Source organism: Rhea americana, unplaced genomic scaffold (assembly GCF_003343005.1).
Source record: "Rhea americana isolate MKP2758 unplaced genomic scaffold, rheAme1 scaffold_84, whole genome shotgun sequence".
Classification (NCBI taxonomy): Eukaryota; Metazoa; Chordata; class Aves; order Rheiformes; family Rheidae; genus Rhea; species Rhea americana.
In genome coordinates this window covers 861,354-887,649 of record NW_028187023.1, presented here as the reverse complement: position 1 = coordinate 887,649, position 26,296 = coordinate 861,354, and the positions used below count along the sequence as shown (strand labels likewise).

Sequence of the window (26,296 nt, the reverse complement as noted above, 5' to 3'; positions counted from 1 at the left end):
GTTCAAGCAAAATAYGCACTGTAGCCACTGTGGTGTGACCTGGGCAGGTAACTTTGGACCTGTAGACATAGTCAGGATGTGGTGACTTCGTTGCACAAGAGAGAAAAGGAAATTGCAACAAACCACACTGCTGTTAAGCAGTTTTCCATCCATCCATCCATTTCCATGCATCTAGTGCTGTTTGTCAAATAATTTAAAGATGTTTGAGTTGTAATCATGCGATGTGTCAGAGCAATACAATGTGTCCAACCTTACCGATTCTGTGATTCTGTGGTGGTCTGATTATTTATTTCAGTAGCAGTTGAGGAGTGTTCAACCGTGTAGACCTCAAATCCATACAGTTAATTGTACATCTTGATTTAGCAKTCATTTAGCTACCCAATATTTTTGAAGAAAAGAACTAAGCAGAAATAAGTAATTCCTGTTTCTCTGAAAGAAATGGTAATTTGCACTAGGGCTGTACATCTGTAATAYATGATATTAAATGGGTGATGTTTACAGAAGCCAGACTTATCCAAATACATATGTCAAAAAGTTTTAATTTCTCAGTTTTATGAGCCAGTTGGTAATTGTTTCCAGCTTTTTTTTTGCTCTATTAAGTTTTAAGTGGATGATTATTACAAACTGTTGTTGCTTTTCCCTCTATTACTTGCAAATACTAATATCATTCCAGCAGTGCAGTATACGATTCCTTTCTTTTTTACGGTTGATCTGAAAATGGAAGTTTGAGGTGAGAGTGATTATATGCTTCTTTATGCAGCTGTTTTGCTAAAACTGCAATTAAGTCCGCGTCAATGGTATTACACCGATACATTATCATTTCACACGCTCTGAAGGCAGTGAATCGTCATTTTGGCAAATTTTCCATGAAGTAATTTATCCTTCAGAATAATTTATTATTATTCTATATTGGTGCGGTTGGATTACAAAATAAAACGCAGTCTGCTCTGTGATCCCACGAGGAGTGTAAAACCGCACCGCACCGCGCACCGCGCGCTCCGGTCCTCTAGCTGAGGAGCGTCGCGCGTCTGGGAAGGCCGGCGAGGCGCGTGCCGCCGCCGCCGTCGGACGGCGCCGCCGGGCCGCTCGTCCCCCTGCTGCTTCCCCTCGCGAGGAAACGTCGCTATCAGGAGGCCGGTCGGATCCGCAGGCCCTTGTGGAGGCTTCGCGTGGCTGAAGCGAGAGATCGGAAGTTCGTCGCGACGCCGTTGGAGCGGGAATGTGGGAACGTGAAACCTTACAGTGACGGAGAGTCGCAGGGGGACGGCTGCTTGCGCTTGAGGTGACCGTAAAAATTCACAGCAGGTTTTTGTCTGTCTACCCTTTGACTGTATCACTTCCCTTGGCTGTTCTGCATATTTACTGAATTAGTGTTTAGTTTTTCATTTACGCACCATAATGTGAGAATAAGAAGACATTAGTAAGAAACAAGATGCTCTGAAAATTTTGGGGAGAAAGATGTTCCAGCAAAGACAACTTGACAGATTTTCCCATTGACAAGCTCTCAGTTGACACAAGCTACAAGACAAATTCTTTCTCAGATGCTATGGCAGCTATTCAACAATCAAAAAGAAGAGATGTATGGATACAACGTGAACTGTACAATGGCTGGATCGTGGCTTTGCATGTACTTGAGCTACTCTGAATTTTAAAACTAATGGGCCAGATTTTAATCTCATTTACAGAGTTGCCATCCGAGTAGATTTACACTCCGGAGGAAGTGGTAATCATGTGGATATAATAGAGATCAAATCTAACCGATACTTGTTTTTGTTTAAAAAATATAGATGGGACATTAATTTTGTCACATTCACGTGATAGTTATTATTTTTATTTATTTTTTCTAATATTTTAGAAATTTTTATTGTTTTGTTGTTTGTTTTTTTTGAAACCATTGCTTTGTTTTTAGACATTGTTCTTTTGCAGCAGCAACAAGAAAAGGGAGCGAATACGGGGCGTTCTGCGTCGTCCCACTGCCCTGTGTGAAGGGATTATTGTAAGCAGATCTCACAGAGCTTTGTAAATCAACTCAACTAAATGTAATTCTTACGTTCCTTCAAAACTATAAGCCTGTGTCATAATTTCTTTCCTACACCATAAATATAATCAAAGCACTACAGACAAATTTTTTCTGTAGTATTTGCTGCCCCTGCGTGATAATCATGCAGGGCTGTTCATTGACTGTAGTGTTTCCACAGTCCAGGATGTAGTTTTAGGGACTCTTTAAAAATAGTGTTAAAGAGCTAGGATGGTTGTTGCAGGAAACCTCTTCTGTTTCAAATTTACAGTTAGAATATTTACAGTATAAAGAGAAATAATAATTAATTTTTCCTTTTTTATTTTGTTGTCCTAAATCTTTCACTGTTACAAAAAAGCTTTTCCTAGCATCCTCGAGGAAGAGCCTTGACACTGGCTAGGCCTCAAAACAATCCTGAAATCATAAATACATCTTTTTATTATCACTGGCATTTCTAGCATAAGCATGTAGCTTTGTGTGACTGTTGATCTGGAGTCTAGTCTTAAGAAGTCTGTTATTACCCTTCAAAGCTTGGGAATTGCTGAGTTGTCGGCGCTGCAAATTGCTGCTGCTTAACACTTACAAAACGCTGGTCCAAAGACTCTTAAGATGGATATCTGAAGTCAGGGACTGTGTTGGACGTTACTGACTTAACAATTATCTTTGGTGCTTGGTTTCAATTGCATTATATTGAATTAGCCATTCTTCAGAAGGATCTTATTTCTTGCCTGACATATCAGTTCAGATGACCTACCAATTCAAGTACTTTTTAAAAGTTTTAAGTAAAACTAGAGGAAATAAAATTATTTAGAAAAACACGTTTTTTGATATAAGGTACATAGTAATGGAGACAAAAGATAGTGACAAGGCTATCTGCTGAAACATTCCCAGTACCCAGGGAAAAAGAAAGCGGAGCCAAGGGMATTCATGGGTGTTTTGTTTGTTTGTTTTTCCAGTGTCTTCCTGTTGTGACCTACAATAACCCCTTCTTAGGGCTCGCTCTGGGTCGGGCTGGAGTCCCAGCTGTTCTCCTTGGGTAGTGGTGCCCCAGTGATGAGTAGGATGTTAAAGGAATTTTCATGTGCAGCCTAAACTCAGAATTTGGAAACAGGTTTTCCAGAATAAAGATCTTTCTTTGTTCAGCATAAGTGCTATTTTGTAATAGTTTCTGACAACTGGTTTCTTTACAAGCTTTTCTAGCTCTAGTCATCCCAAAATATAGCAGAGCAAATGAGACTGTTTTTAAAGTTGTCCCCCAGCCTCCTGGGCCTTGAGATCTGTTTTATATCACAGGAAGACAAAGATYTTGTGTGTGTATAGTTTTATACTGTCTTGGGCTCCTTGTCTTATTTCCCAGTATGATTTTACAGCACAGAGTGAATAATTTTGTACTAAAAATGTAGTATATGTGAAAGCAAGATATTCATGAACGTAAGGCTTTGGTGTATCTGTTTTCTGAACGGGATAGGACCAAACCATTCTGCCATCATCACTGAGGCTCTTTAGTAACATAAATGTCCTGCTMGTGTGTGTTGGGGCCAGTGCTCAGCTGTTCATGGTGATTTACTGTAGTGGGCRTGTTTCAATTCTGCGCGATTGGCCTTTTTAACTAACAAAGCTCGTAGTGTTTTCCTCTGAAATAAGGGTGATTACCTGAATCATTTTCATKGTCTGCTGCTAAATTGCTTAGTATTTTATGGTAAATAGACTTAACAGAGAGCTATGTATATATACATACACCCACACATAATATATACATATRYATATCTCATATRTCTAYATGTGTATTTGAGTATGATGATTTAAAGATCTATATAGTATTGAGTTAAGTATACTATAATGGCACAAAAAGTTCCGTGCAGATTTACAGTAATGATGCAGATTTATAGCAATTGAGACTCTTTGCCATTTTCAAAGATTTTCTTTTTTAAAAAAAAAAATGTTGACTGTAGATAGCAATGATAAAAGAAGTGAAGTTRTGGTTAATACAATATTTTCTTCTAGAAGTTGTTGTAACAAGGGATGAAAAAAGGCTTTATGATTAAAGAAAGAGGAAAAAGACACACAAAAATCCACAGTCAGAATTCTATTTTCAAGGCCAGACTATGGTTGTTACCTGATTTGTGGGGCTCTAAAGCATGCGTTCCCTCTCATTGCCTGAGCAGGGCTCCTGTGGAGTCTCCACACTCTCTGAGCACAGATTAAAAACAGGCTATGCCAAAATTATCTATTGCAGAGATCAGAGAGGAAATAGTTGCTTTCTTACAAGCATCACTGAAACAGGTCGTCAGAGGAGCAAGGACTGATCGAGAAGTACGACAGAGAATGTCAGTAATTCGTGAGCTAGGAAGGGCGCAGTTGYCTCCTAATCAGGGAGGAAGAGGGGAGAGGCTGTTGTTTGCAGCTGAATTTCTGTCATCTCAGTAATGATCAGAATTTTTATGTTTTATTAAAAAAAAAAGTCTTTCCCAGATAAAATTTCAGGAAATAATATGAGAATGTGCTTATTCTCATTCTTTCCCTTCTTTGAATGGCTTTCTAACCACAACTTTAAATAAAATCTGTCTTTTGCTTTTTAGGTRCAAAATCTGTTAAATTGTTTACATTTCCTGCTGCGATTACCAAGAAGAGCGCCACCTCGGAGAATCTTACAGTTTAAAGAGTAGATGCAGAAAACAGTATAGTTTGGCAGATACTCAGGAAGTTGTTAAATTAAGAAGGTTTTTAAAATCTAGCAAAAATAGTAACTGTGAATTTTTATATCCTCAACAGATTTATTTGTTGAGAAGTAATTGCTCTTTTATTTGAAGCTAGATTTAAAGGTCAGAAAAAGTGCTTCCTTTTTAAATAGGATGGGAGCACTTGAATACGACAAAAGCCATAACCTACAGTTATCCAATTATACGTTTCATTGAGAGATTGGCTGGAATCCAGGTGCACTAGTTGGAATAAAAGGCTCCCTGTCATTATTTAAGTCTATGTGAAATAGTTTACTGCTTGCAGTTGAATCTGCAGAGCCTTATCTATTATGCTGAATTTATTTTTTAAGCACACTGGAATGTTCTCAGGAATATCTACTAATATCTAAAGTGACAAAGTACTTGAACGTAATTTTGATTTACAGGCAGGTACTCTGGATTTAGAACTTGTTTCCCCTCACTTTTTTTTTTTTTAATTTCATCTTGTTATTGAAATAMTCTTCTATGGCATTCTGTACCATTCTTTTCTCTGTTGTGAGCTTTGTGTATTTGGTATGCATAGTTTCGGTGAGAAAGGTATTGCCAGAGGCATTTTATGCTCATTCTGTGGTAGCACTAAAATGCCCTCTCCAAATGCGTTTTGTGAGTGAAGCCATCAAGGGAGATTTTGACGCAGTAYCTGGGTAGCACTCAGTTTAGCTCTTGTGTATGTTGCCTAGACTAGCAATTCTTCAGTCCAGTTGAAAATTAAAGACTACTTGTGGCTAGAACTCCTGGGATGTGTATAAATCTGAAAATGCAAGTCTCTCTGTGGTACTTGTCTAATTTTCTGAATTTCCTATAGAATATTTCATCTTTAAAGCTTCTGCTTGCCAAACACTTTTCTCTCTTGAATTCTCTTCTTGTCTCCATAACTTTACTTAAACATTCATTTGACTTTGTGCACCTGTTTTCTCTCTCTTGGAGAAGATCTGAAATAAAGACTAGAAATGACCTTGCAGCTATGTTAAGYGTGTTCTCTTGCACAATCTGAGCAATCCTTTCTAAGTTGAATTTATGTTGAAAATCAGCTAATTACCAGTTTAAAAACTTTGTTATAAAATCCTAGTGATATCAATAGTCATGTGCATTGTTRTCATTAAAATGTTTATCTTGCTAAGGCTATTTCAGTCTTTATTTCAGTAGGTTACCTGTCTCTATAGGTCAAACTACACATGCTGAACGTAGGTTTAATGCAATAAAGCTGTGGTAAGCAAGCATTGCACTTCTGATTCTCTCTCTGCAATACCATTAAACTCAAAGGCTTAATTATCCAAAAAAGTTGGCCTGGAACCCACTGACACTGGACGCAGCATGTGTTAGTTGGTGCACTGAAGTGTCCCACTGATGAGACTCCAGGGTGCTGGGAGCGGGGTACTTCCCCCACRCTTCACTTGTGGAGTTAGTTGCTGTTGTAGAGTGCAGCCACTTTGCGTGTTCTTCCTGCTCAGTTTTTGTTTGTTGTTTTTTCACTTGGGTAAGTATGGGCCTTCCTTTCCTCGTCTGCAGCCCCTTCTTGTGTCCCACTGTAATTGCAGTCTCCAAGGAACGGCACATGAGTTAACCTGTGGGTTAACACAAGACAGATGGCTTGCCTTTATTATTCTGAGCCACGTATCATCTCCAGTTCAGATGCTGCACTGATATATGCTATGTAAATGGATATAATAAATCAGTGTGAAAGTTTGGCTTGGGCTCAAACAGGATCGTTGGAATGGGCTGCCAGGGGTATCTTCCCTCACATCAGTGGCAATTAGGAACTGCATATATTGCTGCCAAATCATGGGTAACATTATCCCTTCTCTTGGGCAGATGCTGCTCTTTGATGGATTGCACCTGTGTTACTCTTTTTCATGTATTGAGGCTTTTCTTTTTTCAACTTACAATTTTACGTGTGTGTGCGCGCATATATATATATATATATATATATATATATATATATATAGACAGAGAGAGAGAGAGAGGTGCACACATATATAGATGTACACATAACTGTTATAGAACTGATTGGCTTTCTGAATCTAGACTATTTCATACTTGCTGCTAATATGGTAAAGATATTTCTCCAGGCAGGAACTTTCTCTGTCTTTTAGCGTTGCGTCACTTAGTGCCCCTCGCAGGCAGAGTGTTTGGGACCAGAGCTGCAGAACAAGCTGGTGCAGCAGTGAAGTCAAGCACTGAAAACTGTGACTGATGAGAACAGAAATTCAGCAGCTGCTCATATTCTGGAAGGAACAGGTCAGGAGTTGTGTTTTGTAATTTTTCTCCTTGTTCTCACTGGGATAAAGTAAGGTGTAGAAGACTGTCTTCAAAAGATTAGTGACAGAAAAATAGGAGAAAAGCCCCTCACGGAACAGGACTCTGCCTTCTCTTTGTAGTCACCATCACAGTAAACAAGGTATTTTTGCCCCCGTGATTGAAAGTCCAGGCATAACCAGTCTTTGTTGTGGTTGATCTCTTGAAACCCTGTGTACTCATTGCCTCTCAGCCTTCCCTGCTCTTAAAGCAGCTCTGATTCTCATGGGTTCTGAGAAGTGAGCCTTTAATCAGGGGTTGGACTAGACAGTCTCCAGAGGTCCCTACCAACCTCAGCTATTCTGTGAGTCTGTAATTAAAACRACAAAACAGAGCAAAACAAAAGTCTCCTCTCCCCCATCCTGCTGCAGGAACCCTAAATCCTATTTAGCTGTTCCCCCTCCTCCTCCCCCGTTGTTCCAATCTGCTTTTTCTTTAGTGAGTCAATAGGCTACGCGGGGCTGCCAGCCTGCCCGAGCCAGCTACCCCCTATGGCCCTAACACCCTTTGTTTCCTGTTACCCCTGCCCCGTCTGCTCCACAACGCCTGGGAAAGAGAAGGCTGGCAGCACCCGATGAATTGCTGTTTGTATTTGCAGGGGTTCCCTTTCCTTTACGTTAGTATGGGCCGGTTCTCCCCAGCTTGATTTAAATACAGCGCTTTTCTGTAATCAGAGGAGCAAGGCAGCCTGGTTGTAGTTTGCGTAACTGAAACAGCAAGGCTCTGCAGGTAGGGATCCGACTGAACTGCCGCTTTCTGTTCACGTGTGTCCTAGCAAAATAATCCAGCTAGCACTGCTGCGAGTGTGGAGTTGTGCATTTCTCGTGACCACGCCAGGGGAAGGGAGAACGGCTCTACACTAAGTCGCTAGCCAGGAGCACCATTTTCTGYGATCTCTGAAGCTGAGTTGACCTAACCATGCTCGTGGGCCAGATGTTCAGGAGCTTGGGCTGCTACCAGAGAAATTATCAGGGCTGCATAAYGTATGATTTGTCTTCTCACCTAGCTCATCTAAGGAGCTGGAGTTCCTTCAACACCCTCCCTGTGCTACATCACTGCGAAGCTATAAGAAGCTTTAATATATAGAGAGAGTATACATATAAATATATATGCATAATACATCTATCTACATGATTTTGAACATGGAGATGCAGTTGTAACATACTGTAGAGCTCCGAATACTCACTGCAGAAAAGGAAAAATTAAAATTTTGTCATTTCAGTTCCTCAGCAGCTGTGTGAGGGAAAGGATGAAAGAGGAAAACAAAAGCTGTGACTGTGTAAAGCTAAGTTAAATCTATGCCAGTGCAGAATTTGCTATGGGAGAAAGAGATACGAAGATTAAATTTGTATCTCTGCAAAACCCCTTAAGTACACTTCTTGGCAGAAGATATATGGCACTCCTCCGGCAGCACCTGGCTTTGCTGAAGAGGCCACAAACAAATGCCATCAGTAAAGACTAAGAAACTAGTRTTACTGCTCTTATTTTAAGCAGTGTGTTCCAGCAGTTGATTTAGTGCCATATCATCAAATTTTGGTAYGCTAGTGTTCTCATTCTAGAATAGATAGTGATAGGTGAGTATCTTGCATATGAATGGAAAAGAAATAGGAGACAGGCTTGGCTGGGAATGATTAAAATTCCTGAAGAGCTGCTTTGCGATGTGGCTGTGTCTACACTTACGTGAGTCCTCAGTGATGACTTCAGGATCAAATTGGCTGAGGGGCAGTGCTACCTAACTGCAGAAGTGCTTTCAAATGGATGCGCAGCTATACCCGGGCTGAAAGCTCAGGTAGACCCAGCCTTGTTAGAGTTCCAGGACAATCATCGTTTCCTTGTAGCTATTTTAGAGATGTCTTTTGAAGGCTGATTTAATATGAATAACAGAGCTCTGTATTAGTGTATCAGTGATCCATGGAAATACTACAAAGAATAAATAAAACTAGATCAGAAAGATATAAATGTCTGTGGTGGTTTATTGTTCCTTGTATGTAAGAAGCTTTATTGTACAACTTACTTACACAGCTTTAAAATGGAAAATGGTTAAAAATGTTTACAAAAAAAGCATTCTTAGAAAATTATGCTAGCAAAAACATGGGGAAGAGGGAAGCAAAAAAAAAAAAATCTTCAGTGTGCAAACATTTTATAAAAATAGAAATACTAACTCTACAGGTAGCATTTCATGATAAATTATTTAAATAGCGTATCTACACCATTACATGATTAACTAACAATGGCAACAAGAAAAATAATTTATAAAAATACAAGCAATGGTATACAAGATAACAGAAAAAAATATAACACAACATTAGAAATCGTATTTGGCATTTTTTCAATGCCCTTTCCTTACTGGGAATACACTTTTCTGCAAAGAATTTCTGACTATGTACAGCATTAACTTTAGTACTACAGTAGCTTTAAAGTTTGTTAGACATTTGAACTCTGCTTGATCCTAAAGTTTTTCTCAGTCACACAACAATGAGGTAATATTTGTACGTAAAACTTTCACTGTGTTCATCTCTTTTCCTTTTTGGAGAAAATATTGTAGGTCTAAGGATGCTGCCCCTTCCATTGGGGAAAGTCATCTGTTAATGTACATCAAGCCCTCTCCTCCTTCCCCAAGGAGCTCCTGAAATCCTGTCTAGGCTGTGAAGAATTCCTTCTCTTGTAGCTGCACGTTGTTAGTTACAATGTGTAGCRTGTGTAGCGTGCAGTGGCACAAACAGCAAGACTGAATGGATATTGACTGTGGTCATTATGCCTCTTTCTGCAGCCTCCTGCGGGCAGATGCTCTGTCTTTAACAAGCAGGCACAGTGACGAGCAGTAAAGCACTGCAGACAGTTCACAGCACTAACTGCTAAGAACATAAAAGCTATTCCCTCACCGCTAGTACTGGGGTTGAGGGACAGGAACTGCTACGCTCTGAGAGGACTTGAGTTTTAACCCTGCAGAACAGTTGCCTGCCAGGCTACCAACTGCCTTGCACAAAGGAAGGAGCCAACACCGAGCTCAGACTGAGAAAAACAAACATTCCAATCCCCACCCTGCCACTTTTCCCTGTGCCTCAAATCCTTTATGGGAAAATTACTCTCTGTAACAAAGACATCGCCACTATCTGGTCCAAACAAGATTTTTCAACTAAAACAACCAAACAAAAAACCACTCTAGTTTCAGTATAGAACAGAGTTAATAAATAATCTGTATTTACAATCTTACAGTCATGAAGACTTGTAACAATGATTAGGTGGATAGTCTTGACGCATTTCTTTGTTTTAATCAATAATTCCTCAATCATTATAACATCAAGGATAGGTAAAAATAAATATTTTACAATTTAATTATTTTATCTACAGGCCCCTTCCCCTCCCTAAGAAGGGAGGGGTTTAAAGCATCTATGGCATGTAGAAAAGGAATGTTTTTCATTGCTATTTTTGTGCCTTTTTAACCATAAAATATGAAGCACATGCTGGTTCCCTGAAGGACAGCACAGTGCTAGTTGAGATGGTGGTGCACTCTGGCACCTTTAACTGTTTTTTTCAGACATGGTAAGATAGATCTGCATCCAACCAGGCAAAGAAAGAATCTAATTGTAAATCCCAGTTCTCCCAAAGCTGGTGTGATCCAGTGTGCCAATTTTTATCCTCTTCCCCCCTCCCACCATGGAAATCAGCTTCAGGATGTCTGTTTTGTCTTGTATAATAGAGCAGCTGATCTAGCTCATCACCCCTGCCCCCTAAAAGTCAAGGCCTGCATTTTCATCTGAAAGATGTGAAAATAAGAGGATAATCACTTTTCCAAGTTAAATAGATGTAAACCAAGATAGCACAAACCCCATTAAAAAAATTGCTCCCCCTCTTCCTTAAAGAAAGAAGGGTTACAACTCACCCTCCCACCCAAAAAAACTCYTCGCCCCACACAATGAAAGGTCTTTAGTTTAAGTAGTCCACAGCACATCCAAAGATGTTCTTTTTACAAAAATGCTACTCCATGGGACCTCCAGTTAGAGAGGCAATGACACCGCACTGTGATAAACAGCAAAACAAATGTCTTTCCTACTGAAAGAAGTGYTTGTTCAGTGAAGACAATTCTCGTTTGCAAGAGACATTTGTTTCCTTCCATTCCAGCAGAGGTCAGATACCAAGTATGTTCTCGCTTTCATTCTCTCAAAAGCATTCTCTTGAGGCAGGTCATGTGTTTTGAGTCCACATTTATGCAGAAAGAAGAAAGGAAGGAGTAATACAATGGTCCCAGGATTTGTAAAGGCTAAACGTTTCAGAAGGTGCAATACCAGCATTTTTAAATAGTCTCTGGATCCAATAACCTTGTGATTATGGGTCTGTGGAAAGAAAGAGGAAGTTAGATATCTAAGTATTTCTGTATTATTAACCATGATTATGTCTAGAAATTAATCTCTAAAGACATTTAGTAATAACATTTTGGTAAAGGATACTGAAAGTGCTTATGGTTACTTGCTGTAACCATTTCATAATGAAGTCACAATTTAAGGAAAACTAGGGCACCTGGATCTACTGATATGCACTTATCACCTCTGAACTGCAAGAGTGCAATGCTTGTACARCCTTATGATTTGCTTTGTTGTAAACAAGTTAGTTTATTTGCATAGCAGATATGACTGTCTTGCTAAAGTCAAAATTCTGCATTTTCATCTTAGACTTTGTCATCTGTGTTGATACATTTTTTAAAAAAAAAGAGTAATTAAGTTCCAGAAGAGAAATATCTTAACACAGATTCTTATTCCTTTGAAATAGCAGGATAGAAATAAACTTAATATTTTATACAAGCTAACAGTGCAGAATTTATCAAAAAGGTGTCCTGTTTATGCTGGCAGAACTTGCTTAAAATCAAGCCATGAAAGATTATGAACAAAACTATTCCACAGAATAACATTTAGAAACATTTAGCTCTTTTCTTTTGATCTGTCTCATTCTGTCTTTACAGTGGCTTTCTCAAAGCTTTATTTTTTTATTTATTTTTTTTTTAATGTAGGCTAAGGAATCAGCTAAGCTAAGTCACATCAATAAAATGTCCTCCTTACCTCTGCATTCATATTTAAGATCTGAGAAGAACACCATTTCTTGAGAGAAGACAAATAATCCTAGCCGACCACCAGCATAGGTTTTATCATAGATTGGTCCCGAGTCTGCCATGATTTTCTTCCCTTCATACATTACAACTCTACAAAAAGACATCAGRTTAAGTCATCTTTGACAAGCCTCTGTTGGGCTTTACAGATTTCTAGTTTAAGACAAAYCATTTTTCTTTTTTGAAAACTACTTCAGATAAAAGTAACATGCTCACCTGATGTAGCCAGTCTTTGGTCTATGGCTCAGACGCCATCTGTATGCTGTGAAGTCTTTCCAGCCTATGTGACGAGGGTCATGCCACAAAGTTCTCACCTACAAGAAAATAATTAATCACAGTCCTGAGATAATGTAGGCATTATTTTGGCATGAAAAGGTCTTGATGATTCTTTGTTTGAGGAGTAAATGTAAAGAGTTAGTCAGTAGGCTCTGAAATGGGGTCTTTTGAAACTAGCTATATTTACATTTATTTTTAAATATGTAAATGGAACATATTTCAGTATTCCAGAAAGGCATTTGTTTATGCTAGAGACTCTCTGCAGCATGTACTTCTGTTAATATTTTGCATAATTGAGGATAATTACCAAGTTATATAAAAGTTAATTCTTGTCTTTGCCAAGAAGCCTATCCTATCCTGACCAGCATATGCAGACCTGAGTGTCTAACCTGTTGATAGCATAGCCTGCCGTACAGTGCAGAAAAGTGGTTTATCAAAGCGCCATTCTTACCTGGCCGGGAGTGTTCCCTGTGTGCCACAGAGCATTACGAAGATGTTCTCCTGGACCTGTGGTTGAATTCACAACTTTGATGGAGAGACCCGAGTAGCCTTGAGCTTTGGTTGGTGTGGGGTCCCAGTAAGACTGGGTGATCTGCTTCCACATGACAACATAGAAACGACTGCTAGATTGGTAGCCAAATACGAAGCCAGCATAATCATCATCCCTTTCTGTGTTGATGAAGAATGTGCCACTGAAGTCCACAGCATTGAATTCATCAAAACCTGCATGGGCATTAAAGAAGGAAGTTTGAAACCTTGATTTTTTTGTGACGCTGAAGGACTGACAAACTACTAAGTTACTTCTACCCTGCCCTGGTCAATGGTGCAGTGCCTGTAAGAGTTAAGATTACCCACTTACCCACTGCAAGTCCAGGATCACAGTTGACTGTCTGAACCAGTTCTTTACCCTGGTGACGAACAACCCAGTTGGGATCGTTTTGGGATGTTCCCTTGGGATCCAGGGGAATCATCTGAAATCGTCGGAAGTCAGTCTCACTAATGTCCACATTTTCAGGGCAGATGTCATCAATGTCTGGCACACTGTCTTGGTCAAAGTCATCTTTGCAAGCATCTCCACGTCCATCACCTGCAGAGTGTAAGAAATTTTACCATGACAAATTCCAAGAAGTCAGACATTAATAGTTGTTTGTTACCATAGCTGCTTCCAAATCTTACGTCATGGAGTTGAAGTATTTACTACAAAGCTCTTGACTACCCAGGTAGTTCTGGCAGACACATTACAGCTGCCAGTTCAGCTACTGTACAAGTGTCCTTTCCCTCCATCCTGGTGTTTCATACACTACTAATAAGCTGGGTATGTGGTCATTTTTAAATTATTCCTTGCTTTTATTGAATACTGTAACATCAGTAGAGACAATCTAGCTTTTTGTTACTTGAAGGTTTTGTCCAGCACAGAGCACAGTATCTAACTGTTGGAATAGACTTTTAAAATTAAGTCGCTATGTTACCAGCCATCTTACCATCAGAATCAGCTTGATCTGGGTTGGCAACCAGTCTGCAGTTATCTTTGTCATCAGGGATACCATCATTGTCGTCATCATGGTCACAGGCATCACCTTTTCCATCCTTGTCATGGTCAGCTTGATTAGCATTGGGCACATAGGGGCAGTTATCAAGGTTATTTTGATGACCATCTTCGTCTATGTCCTGGTTGTTGTCACATTCATCWCCTATGCGGTCAGAATCAGCATCTTCCTATGAAAGGGAAAAAATAAAGAACATTTTAAAGACACTTTAAAGAAATAACAGAAATAGGTACCTTAATAGCTAGAATTAATTGGAAGTTCTGCTTGCTTTACTAAGAGCTAAGATGGATATAAGAACRCATGCTTCCTTAAGCTGCCTGTACTCACTGTCTTGAGGCTGCTTTAGTAGTGCCCTGATCTTAATTTGATTCCACAGCAGCAGAATACAGTGTGGTGTCAGCTTCTCTTCCTCTTTTCCTTCTGCCATGTGACTCTAGCATGTTTAACACAGGATACTTCACTTCCCACCTGCTCTTGGGGCTTCCTGGTTCCAAGGACCAGATAAGGACAGAAYTATTCTGTACCTAGTCATTGAGACTTGCATTGAAGCAAAGGTGTTCATTTAACAGCTTCTACCCTAYAGAATTATTTTCTTAATGATAAGAAGCCTATAATGTTCTTCATGCCCTCTGACTTCTCAGTAAGTTAGGACTATTATTGCCTTAGCAGTCTGCAAAGGCTGAATGAACTTCTGCAGGTGCTGATCACATTTTAGTCAGTCATTTGCTTACTCTGTTTCTGAAATAAGGAAAACAATCCAGTTACCTCTGAGGCTACCTTAAGGCAAGTAGCCTTGCCAGTGCTGATGACCAGGAGCTGGCACTGATAGAAGGCATACCACATAATTCCAATAGCTACTGGTTCTGCAGTTTGGAATCTTATCTCCCTGCCTCCACAGCTTGATGAGGAAAGTGTTTGAAAGCCACTAAAGACTTATATTAAGATTCCAAAGTGTTAAGAGAAGCACTGCTTGTAAATAATAGAGAAGTAGAAAGGATCTTCAGCCAYTTGCTACTCTCAGGGCGGGGGAAGTAGTCAGGTGAGTGACAAAGATTAAGTAATTTTATAGTAAGTTTAAATCCTCAAGTATCTCTGGTTATAGGCTAGAAGACAGTACTATACTAGATTCCACTGATTTGCAGCAGCTTTCTAACCCTTTAAACATTCCAGTTATGTCCCTGAAGCTGTTAACCTTACAGCTTTGTACTTGACAGGACACCACAGGCTTTATGCACTTCCATCTTCAAATATTTTTGAAGTTGTGTGAGAGGCTGGATTCCTCTTAGACTTGGAAAAAAGGTTTTGCAATTCTCAGAATGTGCCTTTGCCCTTGAGAATGTGCCTTTGCCCTTGAGAAGTAAAGCAAGCTGTGCTTCACTATACTGGTAGACAAATGATTTTTTGATATGCAGCTGTTTTGGACACAAGGCCAAAGGTTAAAGAAAGGTTATAAACCTTGTGTTTATAAGAAACAAAATGCAAAGCCATATTTAATACTTTGACCTAATCATGTTTAAGTAGTAATTCTTCTCCTAGCATATTTTATAATACATAGTACATCCTGCAAGTCCAGGAAGTATGTTTAAGAGGTATTTGGCTATTGCTTCTTTTCTAGAAAGATTTGAACTGGACTTTAAGGTGGCCAGCCTCTGCAATCCATCTTTAATTCATAGATTTGTATTTCTGTATATCTGCAGCCTGACAAAAGTATGTCCTGGCTACACTATGGGATACTGAAGAGGATAGTCCCTACTCATCTGAATTTCATACAATGCTCCAGGAATTTCAGATCCTTAATATGAGAATCACTGTAGCTGACAAACCTAAGAAGTGTTTAGGAGATTGCATGCAATAGTCTCAGAGACCTTCACTAGAATTCTTTTCTGAAAATACCTAGCAGCAGTTTAAACTATGAGCATATGATATCATCTGATAAAGGCAYCACTTGGCAAGTCAAGGAAAAGGATGTACAAGTCAAGTTTAAGCTGTAGCTTGTTGTTTAAATATGATCTGCAACACAAGATACAGTATTTCTATAATTCAAATCCTCCATCTGTATAATGCAAATCCCCTACCTGGTCAGGATTGTGTTCTAGTGGACAGTTGTCGCACTGATCTCCAACACCATCCAAGTCTGTATCCCTCTGGTCTACATTGTAGACATACTGGCAGTTATCCATTTCATTAAGGACACCTGCAAAATTAAGGAAACATGAATGCAAGCCCGAAGATCTAGATGCCACAAAGAAGGGCTGTTGAAAGCCACTACACACTTAGCGATAGATACTTGAAAGCATGAGGACCCTCTTACAGCCCTAACATATCATTAGCTGCCCCCACACACACCATTTYTGTTCCCACTGCCTGTGAAAATAGGGCTAAAATATAACTGTTCCCAAATGTGTATAGTACAAGGTGACTTTCCATTAGCTGTGTTAYTTTGATAGCCATTACGTCCGGAAAGCACCAGAGGCGAGTTTTTGTGCGTTTGGGTATAAGATTTTGGTGAAAGGTTAACGGTACCATATAAGGCAGCATTTCATCAATCTGATTAGAAAACAGTTTAAAGGTGTGAATAGAGGACACATACCATCTCCATCAATATCCACTGCACAGGCATCTCCTTCTCCATTGTTGTCTGTGTCAGTCTGATCAGGGTTGTGATTGTAGGGGCAGTTATCACAGCGGTCACCAACATCATCCTTGTCATAGTCATACTGCTGTGGGTTGTAGATGAATGGACAGTTGTCCTGAAAGAGGGAGAAAGTAGTAAAGTTTTAAAAAGATTCAAGTTAAACCTTTAATGAGACCCTATTCTACTTAGGCTGCTATACAAAAACAACTGTTTTCCTGCCTTTTAAAACTGAAATGCATTTATCTCAAAACACCCTATTGCTTGCATAAGGGCAAGAATGGCTGAATAAAAATGAAGATTCATTTCCAAAGTTCAGCCAGCTGCCAAAGGTTTTTTGTCTGCATAGCTATGCATATATAAAGGTTTCAAGGATAGCTGTCAGTGCCAGCAATTTCCTACGGTCTTCTGTTAAGATTATAGGTCAGAAGCTAGACTGGCTCTGGGAAGGGGAATGGGAGAGCTCCATTCACAAGGGCTGTTTTCTGTGTTGGCTTACCCGGTCATCAGGAATATTATCGTTATCATCATCGTTGTCACAGGCATCACCAATCCCATCCTTATCGTAGTCTTCCTGCCCAGAGTTCGGCAGATTGGGGCAGTTGTCCTAGAAAGAAGAAAATGCACAGATGTGTTTACTGCTGCCATGAACTACAATAGGGTTCTTAGCAAATAAGGTATAATCATATGCCAATCATACAAGTATTATTTTACTGTAACTCTACTGGTTTTAACTAGTCATACTATTGTGAGGGTAGGTCTAGAAGCCATAGTCTAAATCACTTAAAACCATGATTGTACCCTCTTTTTCTTCCCCTGGAGATGGATATCTGTCAGAGAAGAGTTGATATAGAAACTACATTTATTCTAAATATTTATAATTTTAGGCTTTTTTGAGATTGCAGGAATGTCTAAAGCAACACCAAAATACTCCTACCCATACCTTGAGAGTGGAACTCCTACACAGAGGAATATTTTACTTGTTTTATCTGCACAGAGGGTAATTTAATAGCTCCAAGTAGCGAGTAGATTGCTTTACAGTTCAAGCAGAAAACACTTTATGTTCCACATACAGGCAAGCTGTTAAAACAGTAGACARGAAAACAGCATAAACTTACTTTTTTACAGTGGTAGGTGGCATTGGCAACACAGACAAGGTTCTCATTTGGCCATCCATCCAAGTCAGTATCTTCTCCACAGATTATGCCATTGCCAGCATAGCCTGGTTTACATTCACAGCGATACATAGGGTCACTGAAGTGGCCAAGGTAATTGCATTTGGCATTCTTGTTGCAATCATGTGTTCCATCTGTGCACGGATTACGTGGCTTGCAAACCTAGAAGCCACACAGAGAGTAAATCCACTGGAAGCATCTTTTTAGTCCCTCATTCTTCCCAGAGATACCAATAAGGCATGAAAAATATGTGCTATTCTGATCAGTGATCCTTCAATCAGGAAAAAAAAAAAAAAAAAAAAAAAGAACTCATACATTCCTCTCTCCCCACTCCAACTCCAGCAGCAGTCTTAACCCCAATTTAGTAATAACCAATTGTTATTTCTCTTACTCAAACCTCTTATTTTCAAATGGGACCAAGCATTTAAAGACCTTCAAGTCACATATTGTTGGTTCATAAGTGAATACTTAGGAAATTAGTCTAAAGTTAAATATAACACCTGAAACTTCCTGTAGCTGAGAACAGAAATTAAAACTCATTTTGAACTCCAGCTGAAATTATTTAATGCTCCTGTTCTGAATCATCACAGAGGATAGTGTTTTATCAAATCTAATTGGTCCTGTTCCCCTGTTCCTCAAAATGCTTAGCTGCTTTCTGCTATCTAGAAACTTCATGAGGATTTGTAACCCAGAAAAGCTCAAGTTGACAATACCTGTTTGTTAGTCATGGCATCCTCAACACTGCGGCCAAATGGCTGCGTCCCAGTGAAACGTGGTGGACAAGGCAGACAGTTGTACCCAGGTTCAGTATTCTCACACCTGTGCACTCCATTGAAGACAAAGCAGGCATCAGGAACCTCTTTGCACTGAAATGCAAAAGTATGAGAAAGAACATTAGTGCTTTAAAGCACTAGGATTTTATTTTTCCTTCCTATTTTCTTCTGCTCTCCTTCAAGCATCAGACTATCCTTCTTACCTCATCAATATCTTGGCAATGGACACCATCACCATGGTAGCCAGCAGGACAGGCACCACACTTCCAGGAGCCATCAGGGGAGCTGGTACATGTTGTTCCCGCAAAGCAAGGATTAGACAGACAGCCATCTGAAAGACAAATCAGACAGTGTTAAGGTGAGACACTTAGCAGGCTGCTACAGTACTGTGTTTTGCAATATGTCAATTGAAAATTTTATAACTTGTGTTTTAGGGACTTTTGCCATGGTTTTTAATTAGTGCTTTCAAGATTAACAACATCCTAAGAAGGGATACTCACCAACTGGACAATCCTGTTTGTTGCAGACCTGTGTCCCTTTAGCTTCACCTACGCATGTCTTCCCACCATACTGAGGCTCAGGATTATTGCAGAGACGACTACGTTTTTGAAGTCCTCCACCACATGTGACTGTGCAAGCATCCCATGGAGACCATGGTCCCCAGTTGCCATTAACTGAAGAGAAGTAGAAATTAAGAGACAAATTCAGTTTTAAATTCAGTTGTACTACTGGTTTGTAAGCTCAATGACCAAGGACTATTGCTTTTGTAGTGAGAACAGTTCAGAAATTGTTCAGAAATAAATGACAGGATGGGAGCCCTTATTAACGYACTCCATGCAAGGGCTAGACCACAACTGCAGTAGAAAACTTTGAAGCTAATTTGATGTTTTACCTAGTCAGCCTCTTAGTTCAAAGGGAGAAGATTGCTAGAAACAGATCAGATAGCAACCTCCTGTTCAAGAATTTCACTATTTAAGCTGATAAAAAGAAGTTATCACCTGAACATACTTACTTGGGCATGGATCCTTCTGGCAGGATTTGGTTTCTCTTGCTTCACCCTCACAAGGTTTGCCATTCAGCTGTGGTACCGGAGAGTTGCAGAGACGAATTCTTGTGATCATGCCCGTGCCACAGGTGACAGAACATGATGACCATGGTGACCAGTGGCTCCAGCCACCATCCTGTTTAACTGAAGGAGAGAGAGAGAGAGATTTTGAAGAACAGACTTCAGTTGCACAGTAGTGGTCAGTACTAGAATTGTACCAAAGACTCTGTATGTTGGATAGCTAGAGTATCATCACAAACCGAGTTGTTTTTCACTAAAGAAACCCTACACCTAAACTTGCCCGAAGTTTTGATTTTGGAGTAGTGTCTAAACATGCTTATGCACTGCGTGAACTATGTGGTCTCTTTTACCTGATTAATATTAGTCTGTAGAGCTAGAAGCCAATGCTCCGTTCCTGTGACGGAGCAGATCTTTGCTTTTATGTATCAAGCCAACAAAAGTGCCTTGTGTTTTATTACCAGTGTGAGCAGAATAAGTACTTACACCTCTTATCACACTCCTGAAGGTGGCAAGTTCGAGTTTGTACAGAAGACCCTTCACAGCGATTATTGAGACTGTCACAGGAGCGCCCTCTCTGTTGAATCCCGTTCCCGCAGGTGACGGAACATGACGTCCATTCAGACCAAGGAGACCATCCATCATCAGCRTAGTCGCTAGCTGCAAAGGTGCACAGTTCTGTTATAGCCCGGGAAAGATTGTGGGCATGTGTTTTTCATAGTCTTTTCTCACACTTGCTTCACAAAGTGGAGACAACACTTCTCAAAAARTACACGCATCTTCCTTTTTCTTACAAGATAAATGCCGTGAACTAGAATGTTTCAGTGCCCACATGCATCACCTGTTTCATGCATCTAAAAGCTCAGATAGGAATTGAGTAGTTTCCTCTGTCAACTTCCAGCTTACTTTAAGACACAAATATACCTAATTAGTATACAAGAACTTTTCCTGCATTCTGTTTTAAAAGGAATTGTTTTAAGTTATTTCAAAACAAGAAGTGTTCTTGTAACTTCCTATTCCACTTCACTCTTTCTAGCYTTTCTGAATTCATCATTATTACATCAGGTTCATCAGTCACCAATACTGAGGTCTTTTTTGCAAGGTTTCTTTTTTCTCAGCATGATCAAGATTAATTAGCATGCAATTTGCAGTAGTTATGTTTGCTGGGGAAAAAACAAATCTACCCATAGAAGGAATTAGAATCTGAAAGACTCACAGTATTGATTTAAAAAAAATCTGTGAATTACAGTTCCTTATTATAAAGCTTCTATCTAGAAATCCTCCAGAAAGCCATTTGAACTTGTATATAAATATGCTTGATTCATAGCTACTTTGCAGATAAGGAGAGCTAGACAGTATTATTCTCTGAAATATTTTAACTTGCTGAAATTTGGAGTAGCATATTAGTGAAGATTAGAGCTGTCTCATATACTTAAAAGATATGACCTGCCTACATACTTTGTGTGCTATATTCTTTGCGTTTTGGAACACCTTTTGAATTTTATCTGAATTACTCTGATCCAAGGAATCGCCAAACCATTACTTTCTCTACAGAAATGCAGTATGATCTAAAACCTGTCTGAAGTGTTCTAGTTTTCAGTGGTCATTCTTTAGAGAAGTGACAGTTAGAAGTAAATATAGCAGGTTTGTATGCCATAGGCTATTTAGTGAAGGTTAGTCATTTTAAGTTTCAAATTGCATGCAATTAACCTCAAAGAGGCATCAGGCTAACCTAACTCTACCAGTGGTGTAAGGCTATACTAATCGTGGTGCACTTCAGTGCAGTGTGTGGAGCTAGACCCAGTTGCTGCAGAAGCACAAGGTATTTTTAAGCACTTACGCCAGCATCGAGGGCAGCACTCTCCATCRGGAACAGTAGCATTGGAACAAGGCATTAGAGGGCACGACACTTTCTGGCATATAGTGGCGGAGTTCTACAAAGAATTGTGAGAATCACGATGAACAAGTGGAACACAAATACAATCTGTGGAGCCTGAACTTGGAGGTTAAAAAGATCAATAAAAAAGTTTCTCTAGCACTTAGAAAAGACTGAATAGTGTCTAAAATACAAACAACTCTTGTATTTAGAGCTGACACAATGCAAGGGTAGATAGTTCCAGGTGTTCTTAGTCAAACTTTGTCCCCTCTCTATTTTTGCCATCTCTCCCATATTCCTCAATTATTCTTCTGTTAAGAGCTGAAGTATTTTGGTTTAGTACAAGCTGAACAAAGGTAGCTACCAGATGCTAGAGTCAAAAACTTTTATAAAATATACTAAGTATAATTCCCTCAGACATCAAGGGAACAAACCAAGAATCTGAAGCCAGTTTTCTTGTCTGTTAATATGGATTTATGCTGGTTATATGGTAAAAATAAAGTGATTTCAGTAGACTTGGCTCAAAAGCCATAAGATCTATGACTTATACTTAGAGGTCTTTGATCTTTAAGCCAAGCAAGCAGGGTAAGAACACCACCTCCAAACCAACTAAGAGCTAAGTGCAGCCTGTAGTTTTGTTTCTTGAAGGTAGCAGCTTGGTCAGGAAAATGCTCTCATGATTACCATGTTAATCTCCTCTCTTCTCCAAGGAAGTGACTATATTAAGGTGATTACAGCAAACATTGAATAAGAGGGTTGGGAAAGCAGAGGCTGAAATCACAGTATCGCTTGTTGAATACAAGACAAAAGATGTCAAGACCTATACAAGCAGACTCAGAGCTTAATGAGATACTTTTGATGGCACATTTACAAGCATTCAGCTTTTAGTTGCTGAACAGAGGCGGGCAAGTTAGCCTGCTCATCCAAAACACTTTTTTTCTAAGTTTTACTCAAAATTAAATGGAGCAGGCAATGAGTTTAAAGAAACAGAAACTGTATTTTAGTGTAATTTACAACRTTCCACAGAAGCAGAGTAAAGCATAAATATCTTACAAGGTGATGCTGAGATTCAAATAGTTAAACTGAAATTTGGAAGGGATTACTGTTGTATRTAATCTGTAACAGCTAATGGGACACAGCTAGAAGCATTTGTTATATAAAGAAAAAAGTTGCAAGTTTAAGAGCCTTTACAGAGTACTAGAAAGTCTTTTCCTTTTAAGCCAGGAAGAGGTTCAGTCGGGACAGAAGGTGGAGCCCAGGTATCTCAGGGAGGAAAGCTGATAGCTTCTATAACTTTGTTCTGCTGCTACCTCTTAGTTTACTTTGGATTTATGTAAAGAGCACATGAATTCCCCAAATCATGGAATTAGACATGTGTTAACTGTTGTATCAGAGTGATATTTTGTATAATCTTTCTAAAACACTGCTGTCGTAACACCATGAAAGCTGCATTCATACCAGAGAGTCCTGAAGGATAAGATACAAACAGTATGCTTATTCCTGTGTAGGAGTCACTCTTTCAGACAAAGAATGTAATTAAGGAAATCTCTTAATCTCAGCTCATGAATTTATATACAGAGGATTTATGAATGTGAGGAATCTTACCTGGCAAGTACATTCAGTACAGCTGTCAATAGTCCACTCTTCTTTATTTTTGTGGAAGATTCCATTATGAATGCAYACTCCAGGAGTGATCTGGACTACTTTAGCAATCAGTTCATTTTCCTCAGTCTTAAGGCAGGGAGGGRAGCAGAGAGAAGATATTTAGAACTCAATACAGAAAACAACCTTTTCCACAAAATTAATAGACCAGACAACAGTAAAGTTATAACTGTTCATCCAGGCACACAAAGGCAAGTTTGAATTCACTAAGTGCCAGTTGATGAAAGGTAATGTGAATTTAATCAGCACTCACCACTTTGCGCACTCTATCTTGAAGTGTTGTAACCATGGACCGTAGCCCTTGCAGTTCCACAAACATGTTCGTTAGTTCATCACAGGAAAAGCCACAGACTGCTTGAATGTCCTTTGTTTTGTGGCCRATGTAATTAGTGCGGATAGCTGGGCTGGAACCATTGATGGGGTTGTCCAATGTAATGATCGCACTAGTGGCTAAGAGACAACAATACACATAAGGTAAATGCCAAGGTAAAAAGTCCAAAGTAAATTTTCACTATGTGCCTTATCATTCCAGGTAACACCTGCTAAACAGCTGTTACCAGATTCATTAGGGAGCCTGAAGAAAAATAATCTTATTTCTCATGCAATGTGGATTTGTATGTCAGCATACTTCTGAGTTCTGTCTCGACTTGTCTTGCTAACATACTGAGSAATTTTTAATAGGTCACTGGAGTCAGAAAGAGACTGCAGACTTACAGCTGGAGCAGCCCTTGTTCCTCAGGATGGTTTCCAGAGTTGTTCCAAACACAAACCGCACATTCTGCAGCAGTCCCTGTGGAGGGAGAAAGAATTACAGCTACTTGYAGCAACAGCAAGGGGAAGAAGTGTAACTTGAATGGAAAGTGTTTGTAGACACATAACGTCACAAGATCATTAAGAGTAATTTCACATTAGGTAGACAGCAAGGTGAAACATTTTCCTCAAAGAGGACAAACCCTGCTTCCTAACATTCTCATCCTTGACCACAAGGACCTGGCAACTGTCCAGACAGGAAGGAAAAAAACCACACATGTATTTCAGAAACTTGTGTAATAAGCTGAGTAATGAAGCTACAACTGCCTAATCAGAAGCTTTATGGCCTAGTTATTGCTGTAAGAAGTTCTAACTGCAAGTTTGTGCTTCACTCAAACAGCATTATTAAAATGTAGTGACTTTAGAGATGGTTCATATCAGATGTACAAAAGCTCATTTGTGGTAGCACCCCTTTCACCATATTGGCTATATCTCTGTAGATGTTTGGGCTGGTTGAGTAGCCGATACATCTTCAAGGCAGATGACTGAAAGCAGTAGCCAAAATGGAAGTGAAAGTCTTACCTGAAAGTTGTCGTTGACTCCCCCTTTGGCAATACGGAGCCTGGCACTGTTGGCCAGATCCCTAGTGAAGATATTCTGGATGGGGATGTCAAGTTCAGCATTCTCCATCTTTTCACATCCCACATAGAGCTGAGCCCGGTCCTCCTGCACAAACAGGGTGATATTCTTCCAGTGTCCTGTAGCTAGTAAGGCATCCTCTACTGACACTAATTGTTGCTTTCCATCACCAGAAAGGCTTAGGTCCAAGGTGCCTGCCTTGCCATTGGATACTAGACTGAAGACATGACCAGAGCCATCTTTCCGTTCCACAGCCAGCAGTGTGCCTCTACTCTTCTTGGCTTGTCGGAGAGTGGCCAGAAGGATGAACCCCTTCTCAGCATGGATGGCATCTAGTAAGTCTTGGAACTTGTCATCAGGGACAGGAGGGATGCGACTGGCATCTTCAATACGGTAAGCAGGGCTGGAGGACTCTGGTCCCTTCACCAGGTGCACCCCGGGTGCCCGACGCCCAGCTCCCTTGCGAATAAAGCCGATGAGCTCAAAGAGATCAAACACGCTGTTATCATCTGCCCTTGATTCTGCAGAGAGATCAGAGCAAGCAATCAGAGAGATCAGACCATGAGCAATGGACAAGAAGAGACCAAGTTAAGTATACATTGGCTCAAGTTTCATCTAATGCAAGGAACAGAGTCTCATGTTAGAGCACRGACAGAAGCTGTGATAGTACTGCAGTCCCACCAGGAGTTGCTACATGTGCATTCTTGTAAAGGAGCCAGTGGGCACAGGAGTGCCTGCTGCACACTGGTAGCAGCAGTTTTGGCACCTCAGCAGCCCAGGGTGCTGTATCCTAGTGTGAGGTTATTGCAAAGAGCACTTGCTTAGTCAGACAGAGTAAAAGCAAGGAGGGAAATTTCTCTGTAGCCCCCAATACAGCAACCTATTGCCCTATTCCTTTCCCAGTCAGTTCCTACATTAGACTCCTCTGCCTACCACAGGGAGGTGGATAAGCTATTCCCTGAAGTCCTGGTGTCCCCATGCTTTTTTTCAGAGGTTCCATGAATTCCATGCCAGAAGAAATTTTGCTGTTCATAACCCATAATTAGATAGTACTAAAGCATTTAAAACATTGACACATTTAAAACATTTTTGTTCTCTGAAAGTTTTGGAGCTCTTCAGCACAATTTCATCTGCCTTCCCAGATACCAAGACCTTTTCCTTCTGCACCTCTGTGACCGCTCAGAGTAACAAAACCGCAGATGCAGAGCTCGGAGGCCGCTCTTACCTGCCGCCCGCTTGGCCTCAGAGGCACCAAGCACGAGGAGGACAACGAGAATAGCTGCTGGCCCCATGGCTACGATCTGCCTCCGAACCAACCTAGAGACAACCACGAAGGAAGAAGGTCACCCAGCTGCATCCAGGCGCCCGGCGCTGCCCGAGCACCCCGGGGGCAGGGAGGCTGCGAGGTGCGAAGCAGCAGGGACAGGACAGGTGCCCGCCGCCACCCTGCGGGGCAGCGGCTGCTTCAGCACTTACCTCCGGGGAGAGCGGGCAGGCGCGATCCGCAGGGCACCCAGCGGCTAGTATCCTGCGGCAGCCCGAGCCGTCCCGGCGGGGGAGAGCGGCGCGCAGCCCCGAGGCGGGTCGGCGTGGCGGTTGTGGCGGTTGTGGCAGTTGGTTGGGGTGGCGGTTGGGGCGGCGGCTGTCCGCGCTGTCCCGCCAGCCCTGCCCGCTGCTCTGCGGGCGCCGGGCGCCGCGCGCGCCTTTAAAGGGTCGCTCGCATTCCTCAGAGCGCGGCGGGCCAATCAGCGG

At 40.6% G+C, this 26,296-nt stretch overlaps 1 protein-coding gene across 2 annotated transcripts; it reads right to left on the bottom strand.

The window, feature by feature from the left end:
- Positions 1 to 9,005: 9,005 nt before the first annotated feature.
- THBS1 (thrombospondin 1) lies at positions 9,006 to 26,212 on the bottom strand. Of its 2 annotated transcripts, XM_085323383.1 has the most exons (22): positions 26,021 to 26,212; positions 25,770 to 25,861; positions 24,488 to 25,065; positions 23,870 to 23,945; positions 23,409 to 23,605; positions 23,099 to 23,224; positions 21,458 to 21,551; positions 20,104 to 20,277; positions 19,567 to 19,743; positions 19,055 to 19,228; positions 18,758 to 18,885; positions 18,495 to 18,647; positions 17,725 to 17,943; positions 17,106 to 17,213; positions 16,565 to 16,724; positions 16,050 to 16,168; positions 13,909 to 14,143; positions 13,287 to 13,514; positions 12,879 to 13,150; positions 12,368 to 12,465; positions 12,105 to 12,244; positions 9,006 to 11,384 (listed from the first exon to the last, which is right to left on the bottom strand). In XM_085323383.1, the coding sequence occupies exons 2-22, from the start codon at positions 25,834 to 25,836 to the stop codon at positions 11,377 to 11,379; spliced, it is 3,531 nt and encodes a 1,176-aa protein (XP_085179509.1). In that variant the 5' UTR covers positions 25,837 to 25,861; positions 26,021 to 26,212; the 3' UTR covers positions 9,006 to 11,376. The 2 variants fall into 2 exon arrangements, with proteins under 2 accessions (XP_085179509.1, XP_085179508.1); XM_085323382.1 differs by lacking the exon at positions 9,006 to 11,384 and having other exon boundaries at positions 12,058 to 12,244.
- Between the last annotated feature and the right edge of the window lie 84 nt (positions 26,213 to 26,296).